The 24,195-nt window shown below is 40.4% G+C and overlaps 1 protein-coding gene across 7 annotated transcripts in view; it reads right to left on the bottom strand.

The window, feature by feature from the left end:
• grin2bb (glutamate receptor, ionotropic, N-methyl D-aspartate 2B, genome duplicate b) overlaps positions 1–24,195 on the bottom strand; it is a 93,009-nt gene that overhangs the window by 63,830 nt on the left and 4,984 nt on the right. For all 7 annotated transcript variants that reach the window (XM_056372542.1, XM_056372543.1, XM_056372544.1 and 4 more), the window contains 2 exons: positions 22,880–23,726; positions 6,719–7,420 (listed from right to left, as the gene is read on the bottom strand). In XM_056372542.1, coding sequence (XP_056228517.1) covers positions 6,719–7,420; positions 22,880–22,888 — 711 coding nt within the window. In that variant the 5' untranslated portion in view covers positions 22,889–23,726. The remainder of the gene's footprint in view (positions 1–6,718; positions 7,421–22,879; positions 23,727–24,195) is intronic.

Below are 24,195 nucleotides of genomic sequence, written 5' to 3'. Positions count from 1 at the left end.
TCCCAAGAAAACAAAGTTGGACGTTGTCACAGTTTTTCACAAACGCCGTCTTCCATTCACTGACAAGAGGAGCAGCTTCAGGCTTTATCGTTTCATGACATGGCAGATTAGAGTGAGCTCTTCTGATTTTCGCTTTGACAGACAGACGATCACGTCCTCATACAGTACCAACATTCATCTGTCGAAGACCACAGGAATCACACACAATACATAACTTCAGGGCAGAGATTCTCCCTAACCGCAGGCTCCAATCTGTTGGACTCTGAAAGGGTTAAATGTTCGGCAAAGTCAGGAGAATAGGAACATCAATCAAATGCAGACTGCCATAGTATCTCACAAAGACAGAGTGAGTGAGTGAGTGAGTGAGTGAGTGAGTGAGAGAGAGAGAGAGAGAGAAAGTGTGTTTAAAACTCTAATAGGGTGGGATTAGTTTTGCAGGGAGCGGATGGGTAAAGTCATCATCACAGAAGTACATCTGTTGTTTGAGCCTCATCCAAATCGGGTCACTCAGCCACTGTGCATACCTACAAAGTAATCATAATCTCAGATCTCAAAAAGTCGTCTTGTCATAAATGAAATCGGTGAGACTGATAACAACCTCTGTGTTGTTAAGATTAGGGAGGGACCACTGGTTCAAACTTGTTCAGACTTTTCTCTGCTCTTGTAAACAAGCTATATCGTTGCTGTCAAAGTGTATCAGCATCAATTGTGGAAGTTACATGTGACATATGGAGCATTTTTGTTGCAGTGACAAGGCACAAATGGAGTAGACACTCCGGTCTGTGCAATTTCTGAGACTGATCGAAGAGATCTCCTGCGCAAATTGGCTTTTCACATTACTGATGTCCTGCGTTAACGATAACGTTCTGCACATTTTCCTGAAAACTAATCTTGTCTGAATAGGACTTACGAATGAGAGTAACAGAAGCAAGAAGACTAAAGAACAATATCTGATAATAGCTGCATGAGGTATAATATGCAGTGTGCAGTTTATTATTGTAGTTTGTTCTTTAATTCTCTTGTCTTTTGGGATTGGTCCTAATTGCAAAAGGGGGCATTACAGAGGCAGTCCATTATCCCCTCATGTACAACCACCAGGCATAATGGGATACATGGTGCATGCAGGATGAAAGGAGGGGACTCATAAAACCACAAATTGGGAACAAGAACAATAAGATGAGAACACACAGAGCACCCTCGGCTCAAATGATCATGTCGGCTGCAACAGATTGGCAAGGAACTATAATATATCACTGTACGGCTACCAGCTGGTCTCGCCAATGTCAAATAATGTAATGCTAAACAGGTCAATTTACTTCCCTGGTCATGCCTGTCTTACAAGAAGTCCTCACACACTTCTGCGCAAAGGATGCCTATTTTAAGATAGAGGCTGTATAATTGTAGTAATCCATCATGGAGTGGTGAATCAGTTCTCACTGGCAGAAAGGGCCAAGTCTGTATATCAAAAGGAGTTTTTTATTTCGTAAAGGGTGCAATGGCAGTTTGTTCTTCTAATACACAGTATTTTCTCTTTCCTTCAATTGGAGAAATCACACCACAAGAGAGTCACAGCACAGTGGTTCATTCATCCATGAGTTTTACTATTGACCAGACGACACACTTCTTCACCCCAAGAGAGATTTATATTCCACAAGCAGGAACTTTAAGCTGCATGTATTGGTTAAAAACTAGTAGGCAGTTTTGAATGGACCAACAAAATCATGGGGAAAAAAAAAAAATCAACTTTAAAGTAGAGTGGACTGTTTATGAGAAATGGTACAGGACACTGCGCGCCTCTAGGCGCCTTGTTTGCAGTGAAAACAACTGCTGTAATCTCCCCAAACACAGGCAAAGAGGCCATTATCATGGAATACAAGCAGTTCTGTACGTGTCCACACACGTGCACAGACACACACATGCACAAAAGCGCATACACACACAGCTTAAGTCCCAAACAATAGATCTGGAAGACCTCATTAGTCTCCAGAGCCAGGGTTGAGTGTTGGCCGGGGCCAACTCTGTCGTCCTATTATGCCAATACCAACACATGGCACGGAGTGAATTAATGGCTAAATGGAAGCGTGCAAATTGTTTGGGGCATAATGGGCCTACCTGCATCTGTCACTGATTCATTATAATGGAGTATTGCAAAGGAAAATAAAGCCAGGAGTGCTGCAAGGTATCAATCCAGTTTATTTGGCCGCACCATGTCTACTGGGGCTGTGAAGCATGTGGAATGATGCGGTTTAAAGATCAAATGCCATTAAAAGGGACACGTGAGTTCAATGTTGTTTTTTCTAAAATGGAAATCTAATTGCTCAGTGACCAGATATGGGGAAATCAAGTGGTTTGTCCTACATAGAGGGCTGAAGTATAGGACTTCAGGAGGATTTGGAGCACAATAGATTAGACATAATTATGGACTGATAAAGAATGGACTTAGCAACCTGGAGAGAATTGCGTTATTGATGCTGGAAAATCACTCAGTTGCTCTTTCACAGATATATGCACACACGCATGTGCACACACAGCTACAGTAGGTTCATTAAACTGCCCTTCATGACTCCATAGTCTTCCTCGTCGCCTCAGTGAAATTTCTGCAGCACCCTGTCTCTCTTCTCTATTCAGTTGAACTTTTTTAAGAATAGAAATACGACTTTGTTGTAACTCCACAAAAGAGGCAAAGTTTGCTGACAACTAAGAGAGGAGTCAATGATACAAATAAGTCTTTTGAATAAACTCGAACTTACTGTTAAAAAAAAGTCTGACAGTTAGTAAGCTTGTTAGATTGGAGAGCTTCTTCCCTCTTCAATACATCTCTTTATTGAATGCAAGTATGTACAATGCTGTGGACAAGAGGCAAAAAAGCGCAGTGCAGAGAAGGTAGAAAGAAGCTCTAGGAGCTAAAATGACTCAGTAAAGCTAGCATGTTCATTTTCCAGCTTCAGTACTTCACTTACACTGTGAGTAGTCACAGAGCTTCTAGGTTGAGGCATTTCCCAAAGACATGCATGAGTTTTGCTGCGCCTGTAGAAATTCAGTATGGAATGATAATAGTACTGAAAGATGTGAATTCAAATGCTTTTGAAATAAAGAACCTATACCACCGTTTAAATCCTGGCTGAATGAACTAAGTAGCATGCTTAACAACAATTAATGTTGTTGTTTTTTACATATTTAATACATTTTTTTTAAGTGGACAGTCTGGGGACACTTCAAAATAAATATGAAGTACTGCACTAAAAGTGGACATTCTTGTTTCCAAATATGTTATACAGGGTGCTCTGTCGAGACACCCCTTCAGACGTGACAATGATAAGATGTATGAGGCTGCACTAACTTTTCTTATTTCATTGTATTTCTTCCTGCTTTTTGTGTATTGTATAGAGATGCAACTATCGTTCGTTTTTGGTATTGATTAGTTTGTCAGTTATTTTCTTGATTAGTCAATGAGTTGCCATCTTAAGATAACTTCTTAAGATGGCTTATTTTGCCCAATGAAGAATCTGAAAATATTCAATTCACTAACCACAAAATATTTGAATGTTTGGATTCATAATCAAACGATTAACTTACCGTCTGTTTCAGCTCTACTACTGTATGGTTCTTTTTTGCTGGTGTGGATACAGGTGGGTATTGATGTCAGGATGCAGGGTTGTGTTTTTTGTGTTTTTATGCTTTTCTTGGTTTGTATGACTGAAACGCTATAAATAAAACATTTAAAAAAAATAAAAAATAAAAACAGCTACAGTAGCACTAGAGAACACAACTCTACAACAATGAAATACAATTCACCTCAACATGCTTCCCTCTCACCACCATATTTTAGATCCTCTTTCCACCTCTATTTTACACTTTAATCTATTCATTCATCTATTCAACCCCCCCGACCCCCCCCCCCCTCCATGACTATGACATTATCGCATTTCTCCTCTCACGCTGCTTTTTTCACTCAGAAATACTCATTTCTTTTCTCTCTCTGTCTCTGTAACTGCTTTCATACAGTATGTAGAGAGAAATATATAAGCAAGTGGTTGCCATGCCAACAGTATCCACCGCATTCATCCCCTCGTTCTATGTGTGTGTGTGTGTGTGTGTGTGTGACAGTGAACATGCGTAACAGAGGAAGAATTAAGGTTTAAGGAGAGCGAGCCAAGTGATCGAGGGGAAAATACAGAGATTTCCTCAAAAACTGTGGTGAGCAGAAAATGATGTCTAATGCAGCTAGGCTCCCCCTCAACACACACACACGCACGCACACACAATTTCTCTTATGTGCTCTTTTCCCAAAGCAATGCTTTTACACGTCTGTGACACTCTTGTCTACGATTTCCCTCCTGTCACTTTCTGTTTGTGGCCTCTGTCTCTATGTCAGCTGTAAAATGTGGTAATTATATGTTGAGCAAAATCCTCTTCCTCCTTCACACCCACACAAGTTGTGTTATTTCATAACCTTCAACCTCTCCTCCCTTTCCCATCATCTCTACCTCTATCACGTTCTTTATCCACCATTGGATTTTTGTATGGAGCAGAAAAGACCCTGTAGGGTTCACGAGTATCTGAACCTGACAGACCAATGGATGTATCGTCTTACTGTGGGGACATTAATGCACTTCTCCTTGAATTGGAGCTTTTATTTGATTCTTTCTTTATTCAAGTTGAGAGAAAGCCTTGATCCAAATGTTCTCTGAAGCAACAAGTAAAGTCTGTAGATCTGATTTACAGAGTATAACAGTCTGTCTAAAGGCTCCACGGTTGTATATTATCCCACCATAATCACTACAGTTTATCAAACATAACCACTTTTTCTAATTATTCTATTTGGTAAGCTGATAATGACTTTGCTAAATGTGTTCGATAGGACGACTTCACATTGGACATGAATGTCATTAATAAGAAGGCTTTAACTAGAGTAATTTCAAGAAATCACTTTGTCAAATAGATTTGCGCAGCAAGGTCATCCAAAATCTAATCAGACCAGTTATTCGACAGGAAGGAAGTGTGGTGCAAGAATGAAGTTTCTACCATGATTTGGTTTTGATTTGTTCACAAAAATGCCTTCATACAATAATACATGATTCATGACAGTCCTCTTTAACATGCACCGCGGTGCCTGGACGCAGTAAAACCTACAGTGACCGATATAATGCAAGCAGGTAGGTCAACAGTGTTTGATTTTTTCACAAATGACCAACTCCATGGTTTGTATAATTCATTTAGGATTTCCTTTTTGGAAGCCAGGGGTTTACTTGGACTTCTACAGGTTTCTTTCTCCAAAAGATTTTACCTCAAAAAAGCAATATTTCCAACATCCATAAAAATGATAAACAAGCAGTGAAGGAATATAGATGCTAACACATATTATGCACTTTACTACTGCTTGCACAGCAGCACTGTTTTCACTCCATGTGTACAGTACAGTGTGTTGTTTTTACTTATTTATGAGCCAAACACAAATTACTTGTTAAAAATCAACTCTTCACAAGCCTCGAGCACAATACAGTACTGAGATAAAACATGTAGAAAAAAAATCTTCTTGTCCACTTACTTACTTACTTTCCAAAGCTTTCAAATCACATGGCATCTGAGTAAATTCCATCCACTCATAAAGACCATGAGATGTTGCTGAAACCTCTGGAGAACGCTAAGACGTTTACCTTGAGTTAATTTTTTTGCCAAAGTACTATCTCCAAGGTCACACTCAGTTAGAGAGAAAATGCTGTACCTGCTCAGCCTGTATCAGTGAAACTAAACCAAACACATCACCAGTGCCATAACACAGACCACGGAGAAAACTGCAGGAAATCTCTACTGTTCATCCCATTTTCTCCAGAAGCTAGGCTGCATCAATGAAAACCCTAAAAGCTAATAAAAACCCAAACTCAGCGTCGTATGGATTCCATCATTCTTCTGGCAGGGACTTAAACACAGCTAAGCCTATTAACACAACATTATTTAAAGATACCTTTCAAAGCTTTTGTTCCATTTCTGGATCATAGATTCTCCTCATGCAGCCTGGTTTGTGCCAAATCTCTTGCGTGCTGCTCCCACAGAGATGGGTTTTGACTTGCTATGTACATTACTCTTTTGTTTCACACTGTGAGTCCTCTCAGAGTTGAGTCGGCTCACTGTCAGGAGCTTCAGTATGACGTCAGGCTCACAGAGGAGGTAAATTAACAGCAAAATCAATCCGCAGACACACTGGGTCAGAATGAGAAGATGCTCTGCACGGTGAGAAGTTGATGCATCTTAAAAAAGTGAGAAAGGAAATTCTTTTCTATTCCTTAAAAAAAAAAAAAAAAAAACTGGCACTAAATATCCAAAATCCAAAGTCTTCCTAATGCCTACTTTTGGATTTGGAACTAAAAAAACAAACAGATGGTGTCAAATATAACTATAGAGCTATTTTCATCTATAATTGATTTAATTTAAAGGTCTTGATTCAAACTGTAAATCATGTTACAGTTAACATGATTTTGCCAGTCCTTGAAGGTGGCTGCGCGACAATTTAATCCAGGAACTTGCTCTTATTGTCAGTCGAGAGTTTGTAGTCTTTTTAAATATGCAACAGAAATACCATCCAAAAAATATTAATGTAATGAATGCTGGATAAAAAACAACAACAAATGATGTCTCACAGTGGGATCAAGTTATTGATGCATGGTTCACAATTTCTTTTTTCTTTTTCCTAAAAAAATAGATGAATAGTTTTTCCTACCTTTGCTGCCATGACCATGGACGACCCTCCCCTGATGCCCAGGATGGGGAGGTGTGTCTGGGCAGAGATGAAGTCCAGGATCTGAGCAATGGCCTCTTGATCCGTGTCGTCACCGAACACTACGCCCTGCAGTGAGTTCCTCGTCATTTGTGCGCAGATCCGATTGATGATACTCTTTGGGTCGGTCTCATTCATGGTGACCACCTCGACTTTGGGAGGGTAAGGGATGTGGAGGAAGTCCTCTTTCTCAAGTCCAGCCCCCAAGGCTACTTCACTAGAGTTGCCCACCAGGATGACAGCAATACTGAGTGAGTTGATCAGTTTGGGATTGATTGGCGGAAGAACCGGTGAGCCTGGAGAATACTGAGGGGGGATGACAACACCCCTCTGGGTGCCGCCTCCCCTCTGGCCACCTTGTCCTCCTGGGGCACCTCCAGGCCCTGTACCTGGACCTCCACCCCTGCGAGACTCGCAGACAGGCAGGAGGAGTATGGAGAGGAGGAGAAGAGAGAAGGACAAGGAGAGGAAGGGAAGGGTCAGCCGAGGCTGGGGATAAGGATGCAGAGAGTGGTCTTGAGGAGGATGAGGGGGAGGAGGGGGGTGATGGGGGGAGGAGGCCGGGGAGACGAAGCGCTTGTCCTGAAGACGGGAGGGAGAAGGGTGGAGGCTGACAAGCATTGTGAAGGAGTGTAAATGGCGTCCCTGGAGGGAAAGAGAGGGAAAGAAAGACAGAGAGAGAAGATAAATGGTAAACAGAAAATGATGCACAACACTTCAGATTTGACCAAAAGTGAAAAACATTGATGTCGACAAACAGCTGAGTGTAAAAATACTAGTGTCCAACCTTTAAAATCCAGGTCCAGGTCAATATCATCTGTTGATATTAGCTTATCAGAGATATATCCACACAGGCTTGTACAGTATGTCACTGCAGAAATGCCCAACATGTGTTTGTTGTTGTTTAAAACAGTAACACCATTGTAGTATTTCCACCACAGAGCACTGTAAAATTTCCTGCTCAGTATCTTGGTCACGTTTCTTTAAAAAAAAAAAAAAAAAAATTTAAGGGATCCTTATCAAAAATGTTTGTCTATGTTATGTGTTCTGTTAAATAAATAACTATTGGCAGATGAATCATTTTCAACTCTCTCTTTTTAACTCTCAAATAGAACATTTTGGTATCTGCTTCAAAATCCAGTCCAAGCATGGGAGATATAGCTGTGTTATTTTATACCCCTCCAGCAAGTTAAGCACCCATCAATTTCATCTAAATTGTGGAGGGACTGCGGAGAAACTCATGCCACTCATATTCATGGGTCTTTTTTAGAAAGTAATACAAAAAGAAATGGAGCATTTTTTGTTCTATATTAACTATCATTCTGTGCTTTTGGAGAAAGGTTGAGAAAAATGGTGAACAAAAGAGATGAGCATCGGTTCAGGATATTAGTTTGAGTGGCTGCACAAATATATCTACAACTGTCTAAATGGACAAAAACAACACATGAAAAAAACGACATATGAAGTCAGAGCCAACCTTTGTGTGAAAATCGTCAGAGAGATTTAATAGATGAAATGGTCGAACTATGTTAAATCAATTTCCTACCACACTGGTCAGGAGAGCTTGCTTTATTTCTTAATATACACCAATAAGCCAAAACATAACGACCACTCACACATGAAGTAAACACTCTTAATTATCTCGTAACAAAGGCCCACAGCACGGTCTGGGATACATCAGATGGTAAGTGAACAGTTGTTGTAGTCAATGTGCTGGATACAGAAGAAATGGGCAGGTGTGAAGACCTGACCTGACCTTCTCATTAGATGGATCCACTTTATGCGGATCACCTTTCACGAACCAAAAACAAAAACTGTCTAGTAATACCATTGCTGCTGGCTCGCTAATAAAGAGTACTTTAAAAATCCAGTAAGGGTCAGGATCTTACAAAATACCAGTGATGCAAACCCTTAATTGCAGACTTTACTAAGTGAGCCACATAGCTGGGTATCAAACCACACACCGAGAGAGAGAGGCCTGTAAGCATCAAGTGACAGCGCCACATCCATTATACTGTGCTGTGACTTCCTTGGAGGAACCCTGTGGCACACATCAAAGACAGAGCGGTGAAGAGATGAGAATGTGTGTGTGTGTGTGTGTGTGTGTGTGTGTGTGTGTATGTTTTGAGTGAGTCAGGACAGCACTGGCTACATTTTGACAGATTGACAGCCTCACAGCTTCATGGACTAGCTGCCAGGCTAAGTGACCATTAGACACTCAGACTGGGCTCAACTTGGTCTCTCTCTCTCCTGTTTGTCTCTGTCTCTCTCTCTCTCCCTCTCTCTCTCTCTCTCTCTCTCTCCCACACTAGCTTCATTGCCTTTCTCCCCTTTACCCTCCGAACCTGTTTTCTCTCTGCTGCTCCCTCCAACCCTCTGAGATCTCAACGCTGCTTTCTGAAGTCAACTACAGACCTATTATTTACTATTATTGCTATTATTTACTGCTCCTATATTAGCAGCCATACAAAGAGCAGTGGAGTAGAGTATGGAAGAGAAGTGATGGAGGGAGGGGAGAGGAGAAAGAAAGTGAGAGAGGCGGAGGGAAAGATGTAAGCAGAGGGAGGTGACAGGCAGGGAGAAACACAATTAGTCATAGCCTGATGTGAAAATTGTGGTTTCTTACTGTGTGTGTATGTGTGTGAGCTCACGCACATACAAATGTATCAGGAGTACAAATTTGGGCATGTTTTCTGCACAGATAAAGACGAGGAATCTTAATGAGTATACGTTCATGCTCATATTCTAAATTAAGCACTGATGAGCACTTAAATAAAGGGCAGAGGAAAAGGCTTGTTCCTCTTCATTGCTCACACAACACCTTTACTAATCTTTTATTTATCAAGCACCCTGTGTGTTGTGGAGCTGATCCAGTCAGCGCCAAAAACAAAAGTCCAAAGAAAACAACGGAGAAAGAGAGAAGTTGGGAAGGGAACGGAAATCTGACAGAGGTAGAAAACGGCGACAGAAAAGCACAGAGGAATCTGTGAAGTACAGAGCAAGCGAAGAGAAAAGAAGCCAAACAGCTTGGAAACTCAAAAGAGGAGGAAATGTGATCACCACATGAAAAACAATTTGTCTAAAAGGTCTAATTATCAGAGGTTTGTCAGGCTTAATTGCAGGTGCACATGCTAATTGTAAACGAGGACACCACAGTGGAGAGAGGGAGGGAGGGAGGGAGAGAGAGGAGGAGGAGGAAGCGAGTGGGAGGAAGGCAGCAGAGAGAAGAGAAGAGGAGAGAGAAGAGTGGGGCGAGGGAGAGAATAAATAGAGACATACACAAAAGAGATGGAGGTGGAGGAAGGAACAGCAATAAGAAACCCAGAGGAGGGAGGGAGGAGGGAGAAAGTGAGGGAGGGAGGTGTGGAGGGGCAACGCAGCTGAAGAAAGAAAGATGAAAAGAAGACATGATTAGCACAAGATGATAAAAGAATAGCAAAGGGTGGATGGGAGGTTAAAGAAATCTAAAGAAAAAAGAAAAGGAAGTAAAAAAAAAATGGTCTCAATGCACAGATGGAAATTATTGTGCAAAAGGGCTGATGAATCTACTGAGAGGGGGCACTGGAGGGGAACTGTTAGAAAAAAAAATCTTTAAAAATAACACAAGAAGTGTGACAGTAAATGAGGAAGCAGAGGAAGACAGAGACCCATTCGGATATGTGTTTCTATATAACAGCAGTGCTCGGTTTCCATAGTAACAATTCAAATATGCTTCCACATAACGCTGTGATGGACAGGAAGTTATACACAACTTGCACCAATTCATACAGTACACTACATGCAGTGCGTGCCCTCACCTCATAATACACAATTTACTTTCATCTAAGCTGGCGCATATAGCTGCGCTGACTCTCACTGACAAAAATAAAATGCTTGTAACATAAAATAAATAGCACGGTGCCTTCGCGCAAACGTGTGCATGCACACCCACATACACACATACAAAGTAAGTTAATGCACTCCTGCAGATAGAGATGATCCACTGCTCCGCCTTTTAGGGTACCTCACATTAAAAATGAATCTACAAAAGGGCTACAGGCAAATAAACAGAAATAACACGATGGATCGAGCATCCAGCCAGGAAACTGGCTGAGCAGGAGCTGCTATGACATTTGGACTAATCAGGCCTTTATACAACATCTCTCCCATCACTAACAGTCCCCAATTAATAACATTTAAATGGAGGGTGTCAAGAGTGGATCATTTACTGGCAGCGTAATAGAAAAAAAGTAAACAATCTAGCGCGACGTCAACGAATCCAAACTGACATATGAATTTATGTGCACTTGTGTGCCCATTACAGCACTTACATAGCTATTACAATAACATATGCAGCGCAGGGAAAACATGGATAAGGGGCGATGAGCGGCTACACAAAACACCCACATGTGTGCATTGCTTGTATCCAGTAATTTACTGCAGACGTGACTAACCCTCTACCCAGTGCTCTGATACAGACTTGCATGCATCAGTGCAGAGCTGGCCACGCAAATGGTTCGAATGTGAGCACTATAGGTCAAACACTGTTTGGGTCCATGCATTCAGACATCTGAGCCCTCGTGCTTTGCAGGTGATGGTTTCTGTTTTTCCCACATTTTAAGTCTTGTGTATGACCTTACATGCTCGCTCGCTCATTCGCGCACATACAATCATGCTCATGAGCACAGAGAAGGGTCTGGGTTGAGCTAGATCATGCAAAAAAGACTGACACATCAGTCATATGGCTCTTAACATTTACAAGGAGCATTGATCACAGAACTGTCAAATGGCACAAGCCACCAATAGAATAACCAGAGCTATTTGAGACGCATAACTGCAGACACACACACACACACAGACTTTCAATCTGCCAATAAAGCGTCCACATGATCAATCAAGCCATGGAGTGTGCGCCCTGATCACCCCCCCCCCCCCCCAGCTCCCACAATAATGTATATGTATGGACTTTTAACGGTCACGTTTCTCCTGAATATTGCAGCGGATTACAGACTGTGGTGTATTCACTGCAGAGGCTCCAAGCAGCAGCCTGAGAGACAGTAAAACTGAATCTGCCACGCTATTTAAAACACACGTAGGCCATCATTATCAAGCTCTACTATATCCCCAGAGACTTGATATGGTGGGATGCGCTGTATAGCATTTGAAAGGCATTGTGGATAACATAAGCTGACAGGCATATCTATTAAGGAGCCCATTTACATTCAGTGGGTGGTCAGTTACAGGTAAGAGTGGTACTTTTGTCATCTCCACTGAAGCACATGCTGCATCAGACATGATTTATAAATAATAACAAACCATACTACACACTAGACGCGACTATTGTTCCAGTAAATGTCTACAGTACGACTTGACAAAATGGAAAAGTCCTTGAGAGTTGAGTCTTTTTATTTCATTAAAAGGCTTGGATGTCCGCCAAGAGAGATGCAACAGCAGGTGAAAATGTTTAACATTTCTGTTTACACTCACAACTCCATTATTTAATCTATAATTCACAAACTTACTGTATTTTATTACCTTATTACCCCTACATCTATCCATTGTGTTTCTATGACAAATGCTCTGTTCTTCATTTATTGGGATAAACAAGTGGAATAAATAGCCAAAATAATCATTATCTGTGATCTTAACAAGTGATATAGTATAACCCCAGGACAAAAGTGCAGTCTAAATAATCTATTCAGCCAAAGGATCCATGTCTCAGTCTCCAGAGGGGCCTTAAAAACACAGTAAGACGCTGATCTTTAAATTTCAATGCAGGTGACCTTTGCATACAATAAAAGGGAGCAGAGGAGAAGACATTTGTTCAAACATATTTTTTTGTCTGTTTAGATCTTTCTTTCTTTGCACGCATCATCATACTGAGTGTTTAAAGCTGTTCTAATCAATTCTATATAAACAATGAATCAAATGGCCATGTGCAATGTGAAAAGGTTTGCGTCAAGTGGCAAATCTACAGAGAATTATCAGTTCCTCTCAGCTCTTTGCAGGGTTTTAGTGTCTTTCCGCTAACCCTAACCCTTCTCAACCCACAACTTTTCTGTTTTGGTCTCTCGTCTCTCTCAGCAGAGCTAAAAGGAGAGTGAATATCGGATTTACATCTGACAGATTAATGCTAATATTAATCCACATGCCAACATGTTTGGCATAACAACTTTTTAAGGTGTTAATACGCTGATATTGTGCTTCCAACTTGCAAAGGGGTCCAAAATGAATAATTGAAGAATTTAATTAAGTTAACTGAGTTAAGTCCATTGCCTATGTGTCCCTTCACTGGGCTGTGATTAAATCACCTACAAGCTTTCTTTCTTTTTGCTCTTGCTGGATTAAGAATGGACAGCCAAATGTCTTTCTAACAAAATAAAAAGTTTAAATGGAGTACAGTGCACCAAAAAAAAAAAAAAAAAAACCCCACTGGTGTCTTGGGTGAATGAAGTTTATTCTGATTCGTCAGTCAGAGCTGTGTGACGGGTTCAGGTAATCAGACATCATGCAGCTATAATGAATACCCTGCAGGGGTGGTAGAAGCCAACACAAGCTCTATTTACATCCTCTGTAATTATTCAATTCACTCTTACAAAGTCAACTGTCAGTGTGAGTTGAATGTTTACCGCAAAACATACTCACTCTCCGCTCGTGTCATATAGTCATAACTGAATGAAAACATTCAGACCATGCTGCTGTTGTACAACACGGCATCAAATGACTAACAGTGATATTAAAAGGATAAAGCTGGTGTCCCACTAAGTTTTTCTTATTGTCAACAAAGAAAAGAAAAGACAAAAACCAAATGTGATTGTGTGTTTCAATACATACCTACTTTCCTACCCTGTCTTCATTTGTTCCCACTGAAAATGTAAAGCATTAAAAATGGCTCAAAAGTATAATTTCATATTTAAAAAAAAAAAAAGGTTCAGTAATTTTGTAAAACAGATGGGCTCTGAAGTTTTTCGCGAAAGTCACTCAAACAGCAGTAATTACAGCGGTTGTTGGGACTCTTTCCAGATGTGGATTACTTCACATTTGGTGGTCTAGTCCAATATTTACGTCAGGAGGATGGTTATTGTGAGACGGACTAGAACTAAAATATAGTTCCCATTTTCATCATAATGACGGAACATGTCACCCACTGCAACAGTTTTTGGACAACAACAGAGCTCTATGGCACAGAGGAATAAACTATATCTGGCTCCGACTACACAGACAATACTTGTTAGAAGAATGAATTCATTGTTGGTTTTGGTCTTTTCATGGGCTTTTTCTGGCAAGGAGAAAAATGCAGAGTATTAAGAGCCATATCTTTTAAAACAAGTTGATATTTTTAGACACTTGAGAGAAAGAGCGAAAGATGTAGATACTGTTGCAGAATTAGGAGAGTGGTGCCAGCAAGAGAAAACAGTCAGGGGAGTACAATATATGACATATAAGGGGCAGTAACCAACAGCAACATCAAGATTGCATGTATCGTAACATTATTGGAACCTTTGAGTGATCCTCTAATACTGTCTTCCCTATTGAATAATCTGTCATCTCACTACAGTCTTGCAGAAGGGCCAGAATGGTAGAAAAAAATCACTAGTTTATTGAAGAGGGTCTTGGGTGTTTCATTAAGTGCACTTTAGTCTGGTCAAGAATCCTCTCTCTGCTAATTGCTCTTACAATGAGAAGCACTACAGATCTCTACCATCGTGTTGAGGTTGCCTGCAGCTCTCTAAATAACATTATATGGTCTCTTCATCAGAGGCAAATAAACTGACCAGGAGCACACACACGCAAAACTGCGAGCGCACACACATACACGACCACACCAGTGCAACTGATATGCACACATACATATACACAACAGAAATACACACCCAGAGACACAAGGACGGAGAAAATACAGGGTTGAGGCAGGATCCATCTATCCCCCGGGGTCTTCATTACCTCATTGAAGCCATTTATTCCACTGAGGTTATATCTCCTGCTCTGGACTTAATTTAGCAGCAAAGTGACGTGTCCCCTTCTGCAGCTATACGGGGGCCTTTAGAGCCTCAGAGGGTCTGGACCACCACTGCTTCATAGCTACACAGTACATGTAGCCCTACTGTGTGCCTTGTCCCTGCAATATGTACGATATGTCACAAGGGTCTATGCTGGATACTGTTGGTTTCTACCTTGTTTTTTGTTTTTTTTTGTCTTTCTAAAAGCTATTATAACTCACTCAGATACAATATGTTATTTTATCAGAAGCAGCGCAGTCTATAAAAAGCCGGTCACACCCGCTTTCCAGCCACAGCCGATAATTTGTTTTCTCAGGTTTCCTTCAATGCTCTTTCTGAAAAGCTCAAATCAGATAGTGGAGTTTTCTGTCCACATTGTTCTGTGGTATCAGCTACTTAACTGGTCTCCCAATTTGGGCATTCAAATGCTAAAGCTCTCTTGAGGTTTTGATAGCATGCCTACGGCGTCTAAGACTCATGGGAGTAGTTGTAATGACAGACCAAATATCCACTCTGTCTCTTCTACAGCTCCTCTTAATTACCCGAGTCCTCACTCTAAGACCTGAGACCAGAGTCTCCCACAAGGCATCCTCAGACCTCTGTTAACACCTGTAGCTGTGCCAAGACATTTTGTTGAATGTATTTACACACCCAGGCCTTTATCCACTGATACAGACCAAGTCTAAAAGATCCTGTGACATTTCAGTCATCACGAACTTCCTGCTGGTCACCGACCTAACAACAACCACAAAACATCTGCAATGATTCCATGGGTAGGCAAAGACACATGTAGCATGTAAGGCTACAACATGTTGCTATTTTTCAACTCTTGAAACGCTCTTCATCTATGTGTTTTGTATTTTTGTTTACGTATTCAAATTAAGCATTTTATGATGTTGGACCAGGTCTGTCATATCAAATATCATCACACACATCACATCAAATCTTATCCTGATATTTTGGGGATTCCATTGGAAAAACCAAACAAAAAATACATATGAAATGTGTGTCAATTGCAGAATAATGCGGAATATTAAACATTTTATACATTAATAATGACAATATTGTTATGACAGAACTAATTCTAGAAAATGACTGATTTTTACCAGTATTTGTGCATCACTGTGTTACAACATGAAACCATGCTTCATCTTGCAGAGGAAACATTTAGACTGGGTTTAAATACACCCACAAATTTAAATTCAACTTAAAAAAGGGAACACAATGTGGCTTTAGCTGCATATTTGTGGTGCCGTGTATATTCACACTAATTCTTTTCCTGCTTGGAGAACCGGGTTTGCACTTTCCTCTCTGTTGGGTGAGTCATACAAGGCACCATTGTAATTCATACAGCTGTTTAAAAAGGTGTGACAAGTAATGTTACTGACTGAGCATTAATTATTAATAACTACATTCCACTTCACCCAGCCATTTTTCACACAGTGAAAGAGTGCTGTGTGTATATTTGAATAAAATTAGCAGGTGAGTTGGGTTATGTCCTTATTGACCTTGAGCATGTGACCTCGTGTTTTGCACCGATTTTTTAGTGAAGTAGTGAAGTATAGTAATAAAAGCACAAGAGAAGACTAGATTCAGCAGGTGAATTAAAGCCAGACAGTGTTATCGCTAAAAAGTGATGACAATAGAGCCGTTAATGATGAACTACATAACAATTATAATTCCGCAGTAAATCACAGCGAAGAGAGATCCACCACATACACGCGAACTGCACAACACAGCTGTCACAAGCTGAAAGACGAGAAAACTAACACTCTACGATGTGTTATGTATGTGATGGTAATATTTTTCAGCTATTTTCAGCGTTAAATGCTTATTGTTATGTAGTAATTGTTTTTATGTATCAGAGTATTTCATTTATTATCCATTCCTATAAAGCCAGCTGAACCGAATAAATTAAACTGAGCACCCAAAGAGTTGTTCACATGGACGTGAACATCCTCTCTGTACACAGCTGGTCCTGGTCTTTCAGATTATTAACCGAAACCACTGACCATCTCATTCATTATGTTCACAAGCTGACAAGACTGTACGAACAGTGAATCATGCTCTGATTTCGGGCTTTCATTTAAATATAAATTGATCTACTGATTCTCTTTCAGCTTCTTCATCAAAAAAGATTAAAAAAATTTTTTTTTTAAAAAGCCTGGAGATTCATTGCTGATAACCTGAGACATCCAAGCGATTACATCATTGACGTGCTACTTTTTGTTAGTAAGGGTGTCATAAAATTCCTTATGGTAATGATTTATAAAGAATTCAGTTCCAACTATTTCACTTTGTCAGTGATATAATCATATAATTATTAATTATACAATGACAGGAAGCTCAACTCATATTTCTTTTTAGATTTAGAAACTCCATGGGTAAAAATACATACTTCTACACAGCTGTACTCTCAAACAGGTAGTAGGATCTTTGACACCACAGTAGACTGAGAGGGGTTTTACACGCTTGATAAAGAAATGATTGTTAAATAATCAATATTGCTCCAAGTGTGCTTCATTAATGTGTTGATTTGGTCCGCTTTGTAGCTTTATTGTCTAAGCCTTTAAATGAACATGCTGTGGCCACTTTATAAGGGACACCTGCAAAATCTAATGGAATCGAATACAATAGTTATGCCATAAATTCGTAAAGGTAAAATTTATGGCAGAGCTATTGCATTGGATTGTTGTAGCCTGTTAGAGTTTACAGGTGTACCTAGAGTGTATTTCATGACTGGGCGTCTGTGGTCTTGTCTTTGCTTTAATTATTGTCAAATACATCTATTTATCTTTCTATCTACATCAGAAATATTCAGACTCACATGCATACATACTGAAATAATCCTGAAGGCCATTGTGGCATCTTTAAATTGCTGTCCAACCAAGAGTCCAAAAGATAGACCCAAGGATATTCAAATTATGGTGAATTCAGAACGAGAAGAAGCTGCTGATCTTCATAGCTGACTCACATTTTTCCTTGCTAATGATAAGTATCAAAATAGTTGCCTAATAATAACCGATTAATCATCTAATCATCTCAGCTCTTCATCCAACATGAACTTGGAACATTTGTTTCAAGATCCAACTGCATAGACCAAAACTCCCACAAATAAATCTCAGTAATATAAGCCCACACACTCTTCACCACTTAGGCCTAAATGGGGCAACAGAGCCCCAGACACATGGTTACATGTCCTCTTTTTCTCTTTCCTCACCTTCCAATTTACCCCCGAGAGGTTAGCTCTACCTCTCGGCCTTGCCTCTGTCTCACTGATCACCTGTTCCTCTGCTTTGTTAGAAAAAAAATTAAAAAAAACACACACACACACACACACACACAAAAAAAAAAAAAAAACCACACTGACAACTGCAGCTCTTCCCCACTGAGCTTGTGCTGTTTCTTATCTGGGGGGGTAATTTCCTTCTCGCCTCTGCAGCTGTCTGCTGTCCACACCCACTCCCAGTCTCCAGTCACACCTAATTAATTGAAAAGTTGCCCCCACGGAGGGCCAAATGGAGACAGATTCATTGACACTTGGAACAGGTTTGCAAACGCAGCCACTGGAGATGTCAAAGAGATAATACCCACTATTAGCGCTGCTAAAAAGTTGTGAAATATTAACAACACAGCAAGCAATAAAGAAATCAGATTGTAATTTAATAGATTTTCTAATCTTTCCTTTATTAAGGATACAAAAATAATAACTTTACCCTTTCATTCGCCAGGTATTATTACTGACATATGGCAATTATCGTGAATGAATGAGCAGCCAACAAGATCTAAACTTGTCAAGATTCCCTCCTAATTCAAGCCAAATGTCTGTTAATAAGCAGCATCACACAAATCTATTTCTTCTCCTCACACGATCAAATATTTTTCTCTTCCACATTTTTCTTTCATCATTTCCCTCTCCATCTTTGAAAACACGATTATCAGCTTATCATTCCCTTTTAGCAAAAACATCTGCATCACATGATTTCCTGGGAGTCCTGGCGTCTGTTACTTGTGAGCCTTTTGAGGACAGTATCATCAAATATTACTCAATCTTGTTCAGCTATCAAACCCTCCATCAGCTCCTCTCATCTCCGCACCTCGACCCTTCTCTCAGCCCGCAGATCTTGTCTTTTGTTCTATCAGTCTCTTCCATTCGTGCATGAAAAATTATATGAAAAAAAAAAAAAATCCTCTGACTCTCTTCCCTCTTTGTATTGAAGAGCTTCAAAAGGCCTCCCTTTGGCTTGACATGAAAAGTGACAGTTTCTGATGAAATTTCTGTATGTGCCAGCCCAGACATTCTGATCATGTTATTAGTGAACATATCTTTAGCTGCATTCCTGCATCTGACACCTCCGTGAAGAAGAAAATTACTTATACAGCAATAGATGGAGATTGTATTGTGTTCAGTTTCAGCAGAACCTGCACAGACAGATATCAGCGAAAAACTGCCTGCTGACTTCAGTGACAGAACGGCACACCAACAAGCTGAGCAACGTGGGTAGAGGCGGCATCACAGTATTGGGCCCCCTTTTCTCTATTCTTAGCTCTTCCTCCTTCTCTCACAGTCACACATGGCTACGTATAGAAGAGGAGAGGTAGAAGAAGCATCTCGAGTTTCTGCCTCTAACAAAAATAGGCCGGTTTTAACACTCAGTTTCCAGTTTATTAAATAATTCTATCTGTTTGGACTGTCCTTTTTTCCCTTTCTTTAAAACTACCATTTAAACTGCAAACACATTTAATCTGTAACCATCTTTTAAATTCAAAATTCACAGCGTGTTAAGTGCAACAGGCTGTGCCTTGAACTCCAGCAGGGGGCTATCATAAATTGCACTGTCCTTCTGACCCATATTGTTGTTTTCTTCATTAGCATATAATGGAGAAAACTAGCAAAGTGTGCTGAATGAATAATCATGAGAGCAAATCATTTGAGAAGTGATGCGGAGGATGACTCATGCAAAACCATAGATGGAAAAATCTCAGATGAAGATTTTGCTGTGCTGACTTTGCTAAATTCAAATTAAAGTGACATTACTTTGTCACTCAAGTGCGGTAGCAGCAAAGGAAGCAGGGTCAATACTACAACGTAGTATAGGATTAGACTGCAAGTGTTGCATTCAGATTAATTCAAAAATGATTACACGTTGCTGTCTATTTCATTTAAACTTGACTTTTCAAAAAAGTAACAGCGCTGTCACTTCACAACTCCTGCAATGAATCCTAACTTTATGAAGGTTTCAATGTTCATTTTTTTACTTGAAAATGTTTTTATAGAGGTATCGATTGAACGTTAAGGCCAATTTTCGGCGGCTGCAGTTTGTGGCACTGTTGAATTGTCCTGCATGCAATTTAGTCTACATTCACTGATATGAATATGATGGACAAAATGTCAGAAACACCTCCCTAACCTGCCAAGGTATTCCTAAAGGCCTCTGCTAACCTATGTAGAGAAGGGTAACCAATTCCTGTCAAGAGGTGAAGAAAAAATAAAAAAGTTGCATGAAACAGCCATATGAACACTAATGACCTCTGTATCTTATGTGCAGTGCAAAACTAGCAACTGAGGGAAGATTTTTTGTTAATTTTTTTTTTTTTTTTTTACAGTGTTGTATTTTTTTTTTTTTTTTACTCTGGATGCATGGATAACAGATGTATTTCTGAGGTGTTGTCTAACTACTTTGCACTTCTCTCACTCTCTCTCTCTGGCTCTGAGTAAACAATAAACACCAGGCTGCTCAGCACCTGTAATCTCTCAACGACTCAATCAACATTTGTAAAGCTGGTCACATGAGGCTCGCATCCAAAACTGACTCAGCCGGCTGGCTGCGAGTCCCAGCGTCAACATCTCGATGCCCATATATTCATGGCACTTCACTGTCTCTACTCTGTTCACAGTCCACCAATCAAATCAGGGGGCCACGGTGCCCGTCTGACGAGAGAGCCAACGCTCGGATCCAGTAATCCCCTCTACCCAACCCACTCGCCAAAAACATGCAGCCTCACGACGCTGCAGCAACACGCCCCTACCGGGCCTTGTTGCTTACGCACTCAGAGCTACATCTGTCTACAAAGCTGCCTCCTTCATCCACTGTCAGTGAAGCTCCCACTGGATTTACCGCCTGCGCCTGGATCTTTGCCTGTCTGTCTCTTTTTCTGTCTGCCACGCCTTAACCCCTTGCTTACTCAGTAATTTTCTTTCCCATCTTTTTTTTTTTTTTTTGTCACATTGAAAATCTGCCCTAGAAACATAGTTCACATGCAGTCATTTCAAGCCTGCAGTGTCAGCCAATACCCAACTGTTGAGATGAATGATGAGGTTTTGATAGAAATATCTTGAGGAGAAATTTGGGAACAGTAGAGTGCAGGGTCTGTGCAGCATATGTGAGTAACTGAGCAGAATACAGTAGGTCTGTTCAGTGTTGAAGCTGTTGCTGTTGTGTTATGAGGGAGGGACACACCAGCTGTCACACACCTCCTCTAAGTCACGCTTCAACAAAGAGGCGCATCATAATTAGATGGTTACATCAGATCTTGTGAGTCTATGAATGCAAATGTGGGAAAGCTCAGTTTAGATTTGTGATCGTAAACTAGTCTCACCCAAAGCTAGAAACAATCCAGCCAAGTATCTAATCCGCGATGCCACCAGGAGACAAATCCTGGAGCTGCTCCATTGGCAGGAGCTGGACACTGTGACAGAAGGCAGGATTTTTTTGCACATTTTCTGTTTCAAAAATGCTCACGTACATGAGGTAAGATGACTGTAAAAGTTCAAAACACTTTCCACAGGTCTAAAGGTTCATTCTGTGCTCATGAATGCCACGTGTGAATTCGCCTTTTGAGCCGATTTTACTTTATCTCTACTCTTGTACTCTGTTGTCACACTGCCTCTGCGACAAGTCTTTCCATTATCTTACCAACTTTTTAAATGTGCCTTTTATCCGTCAAACTCCTGAGCGGCTGCTGAAAGGAGCACAAGCTCAGCAATAAAATAGGCTCCAGCTTCTCCGCTCTCTTGCTTCATACGGTTACTATTGTCTAGACCTGTTTTTCCTTGTGAATTAGCACAACTCCTGGTTTTGATGGGCTTATTGAAGCTAGTGCATTGTTATCCCTTATCTCAACGCTGGGCTCCCTCACGAAGCACCGCGAGAAAGAATCTGTGACCAAAAAAAAAAAAAAAAAGACAACTTCTCCTTTGTTCTTTTTCACTATGAATGTTTTGCTCTTATCCTCTTGTCCTTCTCATTCCTGTCCTCTCTTGCTCTCAAAATGAAAACGAATCAAGAATGACGATGGGCTTCTTCAGAATAAAGACTTGTGTACATACTGGGCCTCATTTATCAAATGATTTACTAATATATTGTTACCAACTTTGAAAAAAGCAAATAAAAACCAGTCGCATAGAGATCCAAGTTTCTCTGCATCTTTCTGTTTAGAGTCAATTTCGAGAATATATTGTTATGAAGAAGTGTTGGCTGTAAATTGTACAGCCCAGTAAACTGCTCCCTACTTTATATTTTTCATGAAAAATTAAGCCTAGTGATTCTTTAATATGACCAAAAAAAAAAACAAACAAAACCATAAAGCAGATCCTTGAGGCAATTATCTCAAGAAGCGCCAGATGTGTCATCACAAAGTACAGAACATTTTTATTATCTAATATCCAACATGAAACATCTGTAGACCCATTATTTCCACCTCTGCTGACATTTTCCATGACCTGAAATTTTCATGAATGACGACAATTTCTGTGTTAAAATTAGGTTTGAATTAATGGAAAACAAAGGAAACAAAACACTCACAACTGTTGGATATTAATAGTTATGACGGTGACTCAACGTGAGAAATGATGCTTTGATACTGTTGGAACTGGAGCTGAAATGAGTAGTTGATTAAATCGATTGTCGACTGTCACAAAAAATATTAGGTAATTTTCATAATCGGTTCATCTTTTATGTTTTATTTTAATCAAAATAATACCCTAAATTATGACTATTTTTGCAAAAAAAAAAAGTTTGAAGCAAAAGTTCAGCTAAAATTCACATCAGCATGGAGTGGATTTTTTGGAGAAAAGTTTCAGGAAATGCTCATGGACAAACAATTACTCAAATAGCAGGCCTACCTTGAACATTGCCAGCCCGGATCTCCTCTCTACTCTTCAGAACTGGCATGATGGAGTGATCTGGGATTCGACTCCTCCTCTCATAGCCTCGGATGAAGGGATGGTAGACAGATGAAGTCACGCACAGAAGACTGAGGTGGGGTCTTGCAGGGCGAGGGATGCAGGAGGGTGGAGGTGAGCGATGTCGGGGTGTTATCAGTATGGAGATGCAGTAAGAGTTAGCTTTTTAAAGTGTAATAATATGTACAGAATTTACAATAATTAGAATTAAATCATTCATTTGAATCCTGTTTGTGTAAACATAAAGACTGTGTGTTCAGGAGTGCAGCGAATTGCTATGAAACAATGATTTTAGATGTAAGGCGCCAAAAAAGCCTAATCTGCAAAAAAACAGATCCAAGCTGGTTGAAAGATGGTTTTAACTCAGATTTTGGAAGAATTTAAAAGTTGAGCATCAACTCAAAATGTCAGCGTGAACTCAATAAAAGAAACAAAAAGATGGTGGATGGAGAGTGATGAAGGGATCTTCTTTCATTCGCCTCTCTCCATCCCCTTCCTCCAACGCTGGTGATACAGCACGCCGAGGTCTCCTCCCAGAAGTCTGCAAGCGTGTGAACACGGTTGCCGTGGAGATGAGGAGATGAGCAGCAGTATGTGTGTGTGTGTGTGTGCGTACTCCTCCTCCTCTTCTTCTTCTTCTCCTCCTCCTCCTTCTTCTTCTTCTTCTTCTTCCCTCCCTTCCTTCCTTCCTTCTTCTTTGGCTTTCTTTCACTCCGTGCCTTTGCTTGCTTTAGCCAGTCATGATCATCAGTTTTCTGGACCGCTCTGCGCTCTTCTCTCTCTCAGTCTGGAAGGGAGAAGAAGAGAAGGGCAGAGTCAGATGGCAGAGTACGGCTGTGGATGTATGTGTTGTTGTTGAAGGCTGAATGCCACTGTGTACACAAGTCAATTGCCTCTGAGGTCAAGGCTTAACTCAGCCAAGCCATTGTGTCTACATGCCCACTTTCACTGCAATTTGAATGTGTTGAATGTGTTGTTGTTGCACAGTAATGTTACTTTTTTTTTGACAGGAGATGCTCAGAGTGCTTTTGTTTTATCTTTGCTTTATCCCTTCGTTTCTTAAAATATGGGTCCTGACACATGTGCATTAGGGTCAGGGGAGATGATATCTCACGATATCCTGTGAGATTATCAATTAGTCATCAGAGAATTTGCCAAACTGTTTATAACAAAGTGCCTCCTCTTTAATATTGGGGCACTTGTTGCCATTCAGTGAGCAGAACTGCTTTATGGCTCGACTGGCTTTTTATATGATT

Source organism: Seriola aureovittata, chromosome 3 (assembly GCF_021018895.1).
Source record: "Seriola aureovittata isolate HTS-2021-v1 ecotype China chromosome 3, ASM2101889v1, whole genome shotgun sequence".
NCBI classification, from domain to species: Eukaryota; Metazoa; Chordata; class Actinopteri; order Carangiformes; family Carangidae; genus Seriola; species Seriola aureovittata.
Note: the sequence above shows the minus strand (reverse complement) of the source record. Positions and strands in the feature narration are given on the sequence as shown.